At 37.4% G+C, this 6,964-nt stretch overlaps 1 protein-coding gene across 2 annotated transcripts in view; it reads left to right on the forward strand.

Moving 5' to 3' along the window:
• The window catches only part of CBFB (core-binding factor subunit beta), a 53,882-nt gene extending 47,138 nt beyond the window's left edge, over positions 1-6,744 (forward strand). For both annotated transcript variants that reach the window (XM_042920805.1, XM_042920804.1), the window contains exon 6: positions 6,590-6,744. In XM_042920805.1, the coding sequence (XP_042776739.1) occupies positions 6,590-6,612 (23 nt within the window). In that variant the 3' untranslated portion in view covers positions 6,613-6,744. The remainder of the gene's footprint in view (positions 1-6,589) is intronic.
• Positions 6,745-6,964: the final 220 nt, after the last annotated feature.

The raw sequence follows: 6,964 nt of genomic DNA on the forward strand, positions 1-6,964 counted from the left end.
TCTGGGTTCTGTTGGAGGTCAAGATAGCAGTTACCTTGATTGAGTAGTGACTAGGGGGTTGTGGGGGGAGCACAAGAGGAACTTCCCAAGTTTGGGTAATACTGTATTTCTTGATCTGGGTGCTAGTTACATGGGTGTGTTCACTTAGTGGGAAATTCATCAAGTTACATATTTATGATCTGTGCACTCTCTTGTATTTTAATAAAAATTAGATGTTAAAAAAAGAAAAAATAATCACAGGCATTTCTTCTGTGAAATGCCTCTCATTCCTGTCTGTTGCCACATGAAAGGAGGCAAGTACTTTGTTATCTGAGAATCCTTCCATGATTTGAAAATGTTGATGTGTTACTGATGACGGTTCTCTTCAGGTCACATATCTGTACAGCTGGAATTCAAATGCCTTACTTTGGGATTTTTGTGAAATAAGATTGAGATTCATAAAGGACAGAATTAGTGCTTTGGTCATAAATAAATTGGAAAGATGCCTCCATTATCTGTTTGGTAGCAGCTCGTGTATACTCCCTGTCTAGAGACTGCCTTCAAGTTGATTGGCCTCTTAACTTTCTAAAGCTGTTGGTTCTTAATTTGGCTGCATGGTGACAGGGTGCTGAAAGATTTTCTCTGTCGTTATGTAGAAAATGCTTTCATCTGGTTGGTTTATAAAGTGTTAGCAAATAAATTCTTGTCTTTAATGTCAGAGAATGAGTAAATAATTATTGCTTATTTTACTATAGGCAGTTTTAATACAATTCAAATCACAGGAGAATTTTAGGTGGAAACTATTTGGAAATAAAAACAGGCAAAAGGCTTTATGTGGTTTTTATATTTGTTTTGTATGTTTTTGGAGCCTTCGATTCTGTGTGGTCCAAGAAGAAAAATCTCAGCCACTATTTTAAATTCCCACAGACTTGAGTGTTCAAATCACTTTAACTGCACCAACACTCTTTTTTGTGTGAGGACAAACTAACATAAAAATCTGTCTACCCTAGGCCTTCCTGACGTGTCTTCTGGTAAAGGCAGTAAGTAGGTGAGAGTAAAGTGGGAATATGAACTCAGACTGAGAATGAGAATCAGAAGGGGATTGACAAGGAGGAAGAGGGTGCTAGATCAGTGGTCTCCCACACTGAGACAGAAAGACAGTCTTGGTTTGCTCTCTAGCATAGGAGATGCAAAACTCCGTTAAGATTTATTTTGTTCCAACCTTATTTATTTCTTAAAAATTACTCTTATCTGCAGGATATACAGGGTTGTTGTGTTTTTTTTTAACATTGCAAATGTTCCTATAGATAAATTGGGAAGTGATGAGCAGCTTTGTTGTGATAATGACAGCGTGAGTACTTACTGCATGCCAGGCAGTATACACCACAATATTTGTTTTACACTTGGTTCTTAAAGCACTCTTACAAGGTGTGTCTCCATTTTGAGGAACTGAGGCTGAAAGAGAATAAGAAACTTGTCTAAGATCACATAGCTAAAGTGGCAGAGCCATCCCAGTCCACGCTCAGAAATGTAGATTATTTCTACTATCTCTTTTATATTGAACACTTTATTTGTAAAGTTTTCCTAAAGTTGTATACTTTATAAGAAGTATATATACACATATGTATATGTATACATACATACTTTAAGTAGGCTTCACCCCACCATGGAGCTAAACATGGGTCTTGAACTCGTGACCCTGAGATCAAGACCTGAGCTGAGAGGGGCACCTGGGTGGCTCAGTCAGTTGGGCATCCAACTTCAGCTCAGGTCATGATCTCACGATTTGTGGGTTTGAGCTCCACATTGGGCTGTGTGCTGACAGCTCAGAACCTGGAGCCTGCTGCGGATTCTGTCTCCCTTTCCCTCTGCCCCTCCCCTGCTCATACTCTGTCTCTCAAAAATAAACTTTTTTTTCCTTAATTAAAAAAATAAATAAGTTGGGGCGCCTGGGTGGCTCAGTCAGCTAAGTGTCCAATTCTAGGTTTCAGCTCAGGTCATGATCTCCTGGTTCGTGAGTTCGAGCTCCACATCAGGTTCCGTGCCGATAGTGTGGAGCCTGCTTGGGATTCTCTCTTTCTCTCTCTGCCCCTCCTCCACTTGCTCTCTCTGTCTCTCTCTCTCAAAAAAATAAATAAACTTAAAAAATAAAAGACCTGAGTTGAGATTAACAGTCAGATGCTTAACGAACTGAGCCACCCAGGCACCCCAGAACTATATTTTTTTACATGCCCATTAGATCAGCTCTTGCATTCTCCTTACCTGACAAGTGTTTATGATTGTCTGCTGACTTGGTTTTTACCTTTTTAATGAGTTTGGAGAAAGTACACTCCCTTCTGTCATATTACTAGCACTTAAAATTTCTCCTTTATGTCTCATCCAGCTTTAGCAGTTGGAAGAAATAGCCATGACTTAGGTTGACATTAATGCTGATTGTGAGTTTAAAGTTCTGACTGCCACCAGCTAACTGTGAAATCTTGGGGAATCACTTAACCTTCCTGGTCATAGGCTTACCATCTGTCAGATAAGAGTTGAACTAAAAATCTCTGACATACTTTGACACTTTAAAATTCTGTGATTCTGTGTTCTGACGTTGAGTCAAGTGTCAGACATATAAAATAGTAAGCACAGTGTGTGAACACAGTATATACTCAGTAAGTTGAAGCTATTTTGAAATATTAGGGCATTTTCTCACGAGTTTTCAGGATTTTGATGATCTTGATAATAAAAGAGTGGAAATCATGCAAGAAGTTTTATTCATTTTTATTTGGGTATCCCTGCTCTTGGCTACTTCTGCACAGCCCTGGCCAGTAGGGAAAACTCCAGTGCCTGGTGACTATTCTTTTTCTCTACATTTTGGACTCATCTCATGACTGCCTCCTCAAAACTGTTTGGGCAATAGCATGTTGAAAGAAAGAAAACAGGAGCAACTGGTAGTAGGAGGTCTGTAGTAAAGTGTCTAGATTACTTCTTTATAAATATTAAAAACATATTTGTATCCTGAACAGGCTGCTTTATATTAAAACTATTCTGAAATAGTTGTTAATAAAAAGTTAGAATCAAGTGCACATGTGGATTGACAGAGGAAAAAGAAACTAGAAATTATGGACTTGATGCTGGTAGAATAATAGAGTTCAGAGAGTTTCTTAGCCACCATCTAGTCTAACTGATTACTCATAGAATTCCTTCTAAAACATTGAGCTCTCATTACAAAACTGTCACAGTAGGGGCGCCTGGGTGGTTAAGCGTCCAATTTTGGCTCAGGTCATGATCTCATGGTTTGTGGGTTTGAGCCCCGCATCAGGCTCTGTGCTGACAGCTCAGAGCCTAAAGCCTGTTTCGGGTTCTGTGTCTCCCTCTCTCTCTGCCCCTACCCCACCCACACTCTCTCTTTCTCAAAAATAAACATTAAAAAAAAGTTTTAAAAACTACGACAATAGAAAGCACTGCTTCTCAAGGCAGTTCATCCAATTGTTGAATTCCGGTCTTATGGAAGCTATTTCACTGAACATAAATCTGTTTTTCTGTGCTTATTTCCTTCATGTGACAGCCCATACCTCTTCCCTGCGAGCATTAAATTTCATTCCAGTCTCCAGCTCTTACTCCTCTCCTGCTCTCCCGCTATTGACTTCCCCCGCTGTCTGTATTTATCTTATTTTTGCTTTTCCCTCACAGTGTCTTCCCTTACATCTTTCTGACTCCATCTTCACAATGTAAATGGAAACCGCGAACACAAATAAGTAGCAAAACAACTTTACTCCTCTCATGCCTTTACCAAAATATATTTTAAACAAACAAATCCCTGGCAACTTCTGCACAGCCATGACCAGAAAGGAGAACTCCAGCTGCTGATGACTGCTGCTGACATGCTGTCACTCATTTGAAGTCATCCCATTATTAAGATAACTACTCTTATCTCAAGACCAAAGCTGAAATATCCTTTTCACAAAGTATTATTGGTAGGTTAATAGTGATTTGTAAATATATAATTAGGATTGATTTTTCTCAGTGTTTCTTCACTGCTCAGCCCCTTTCTAACCTTCATTGACTGAAACCAGATGCTTAAATCACCATCTCTGATTTTGCAGAATCGATCCATCCTTACACTACATTTAACATTGATTCTTCATGGAAACTCAAATTGGTTTTGTTTTTGTTTTTGGTGAATATGCATTCCATTGGTTTTTCAGTCTGTACCATGCAGTGTAACTTTAACCTGACTAGTTAATTGAAAGAAATAGGCTAAAATTCAGTCAGTGAGCAGTATGCTAATAAAAAATAGTTAAAATCTCCTATCAATATTTATAAGAAGGACTACAGAAGTTAGTGTTGGGTTTTATTTGATTTGTTTGAAAGTAACAAGGAAGGTTCGTTTCTGTCTAAACAGAACCCTCTTGAGAAATGACACAGCTGGAGCTTCTGACTAAAACTTGATCATACAGTACAAGTATGATTTGTTTAGATGCTTGTTTGAAGGTCAAGGATGCTCTTTCTGTAACAACTGTTTTAGATCTTAAGAACTGAAATGAGACTGTTTCAACTTTTGGTTAGATTTTGGTTAGATTTGTTGCCAAAAACAGACAATGAAGAATCAGTTGGCGATAATAGTACAGTATTCCATTTAGCTAAAGATTGCATAGGTAATTTGAAGAAGTCTCAGCTACTGGCATATATCAGAGGTGACTCCAGAGAAGATCCAGATTAAGAATGGTGATGGCATAGACTGGGGTGAGAGAGGTGGGGGCAGTTAGAAGTGGTCACATGCAGAATATGGTTAATGTAGAGCTGTTAGAATCTAAAGGTGAGTGTGAGAGAAAGAGGTGTTAGGGTGACCTCAGGCTTTTGTGCCTGAACTACTGGTAAAATGGAGTTGCCTGTGTATAATATCATCTAACCATGGTTGCTGAAGGAAACAGGTTCTGTATACAGTCAGACATTTGTGCTCCACTGACATTTGTAGTCCCTGAAGAAAGCTTATGTAGGAAACACACATTGGAATTTGTGAAAGACACTGAGAGTTAATGTTGTATGTAAACCACAGGGGTACTAGGTTCCATAAAAACTTAATAGTGGCAGAGAGTGTCATGCAGGACCTGTTAGTTGTTAGATGTGCTCTATTAAGTAATTCGCCATCAGTTTAACTAGAAATGTTTATTCTAAAGTGAAACTTGAAAACCTCAGTGTTTATAATTGTCTAACCTCTTAGTTGTTAATACTGTTATAAAAATACTTCTGTGTATGTAAATGGATCAGGGACTGTAATTTTTTCCCTATTTTGTTTTGTTTTGAATTTTATTCAATTTATTTTATTATTTTTTTAATGTTTATTTATTTTTGAGAGAGAGCATGAGCAGGGAGGGGCAGAGAGAGGGGGATAGGATACAAAGCGGGCTCTGCATTGACAGCAGACAGTCTGATGCAGGGCTCAAACTCATAAACCATGAGATCATGACCTGAGCTGAAGTTGGGGGTTAACCAACTGAGATACCCAGGCACTCCTAGATTTTATTAAAAAAAAAATTATATTTTTAGAGAGAGCACGAGTCAGAGAGAGAATCTTTTGTAGGCTCCATGCTAAACACAGAGTCCCACACAGGGCTCAATCCCATAACCCTGGTACTATGCCCTGAGCCAATATCAAGAGTTGGACATTCAACCATCTGAGCCACCCAGGTGCCTGGCCCTTACTCAAATTTATTCATTAAGAATTGCATTTGGTTTTTTTTTTTTGGGGGGGGGGGATAGGTTATTTTTTAAGAATTGCACTTATTAAATAACAAATTTTCGTGTTGTACTCCTTTCTTTCCTCCATATTTATGCAATCATATAAAGGTATTTGTAAATACAGTCATGTCCATTATTTCTACATTGGAAAAATAGAACCTGGCCTTTCAATTTTGATGTATATAACCAAAGGAGTTAAAATTCTGTTTACTTGTACTCTTAGATTGTGACCTCTTTGAAGCAATTCTTCTTAGTGGAAGCTCTAAGAGTATCCATTTTTGCTTTTAAGCCAATTCTTTATCCATAGTAATGATTTTATTATTGGAGGTAGAGATTTTTAGTTACAGCTTGGTTGGCAGAGATGGCATTGTGTAAGATGAAATTCACTACTACATTATTCAATCATACAGTTGGTAGACTCTATACTTTTGTGTGACTATAAAATAGATAAACAGTAGCACCTATGTTATAGGTTGCTGACAGGGTTTTAATCAGTTCATCTATGAAAAGTGCTTAGAACAGTGCCCCGGATATAGTTCGTGTTCAATAAGTGTCAGCTATTATTCAAAGGGGAAGTTTGATTCTAAGGTAAATGGATGATGTGTTTAACTCTGTAGTCCAAAAACTATAAACATGGATTTGTTGTTCTTTTATACATAGTACATATTTTGATAATGTTCTTTTGAATATAATGAGATTTTTATTCTTGGTTTTTTGGAAACTTTAGCAAAATATTTAATACATAATTTAAATTGTTCTTTTTCCTCTTACATGTAAAGATGGTTGTAAACATTTTTTAAATGCTACTGTGTCTTATACTGTATTTATCTAGCACTTTGATTTTCAAAACATGTTTTGACCCCAAATTATAATTTTGTCATTGCAGGCAAGAAGACAACAAGACCCTAGTCCTGGTTCCAATTTAGGTGGTGGTGATGACCTCAAACTTCGTTAATTAGCACAGTAGATGTGCCCACCTATCTTTACATTTACATTGTTTCTAGTCAGCAGAAATAATCATTAAAAGACCAGAAACTGTGATAACTGGAGGTACCGCAGTCTATTTCTCAACCTTAGGCAGTAACAAGACATCACAAACTGCCATGGTTTTGCACTATGATTATAATACCTGCATTTCTAATTTTGTATGCATGTAGCCAGTAATTTGACATTTTTTTCTATGCAAGCTTACCTTGTTGGCATTATTTTAAATGAGTTGAAACTATCCACTTGTAAAGCTCTTTTCCTCCATTTTAATTTA

Source organism: Panthera leo, chromosome E2, assembly GCF_018350215.1.
Source record: "Panthera leo isolate Ple1 chromosome E2, P.leo_Ple1_pat1.1, whole genome shotgun sequence".
In the NCBI taxonomy this organism is placed as follows: Eukaryota; Metazoa; Chordata; class Mammalia; order Carnivora; family Felidae; genus Panthera; species Panthera leo.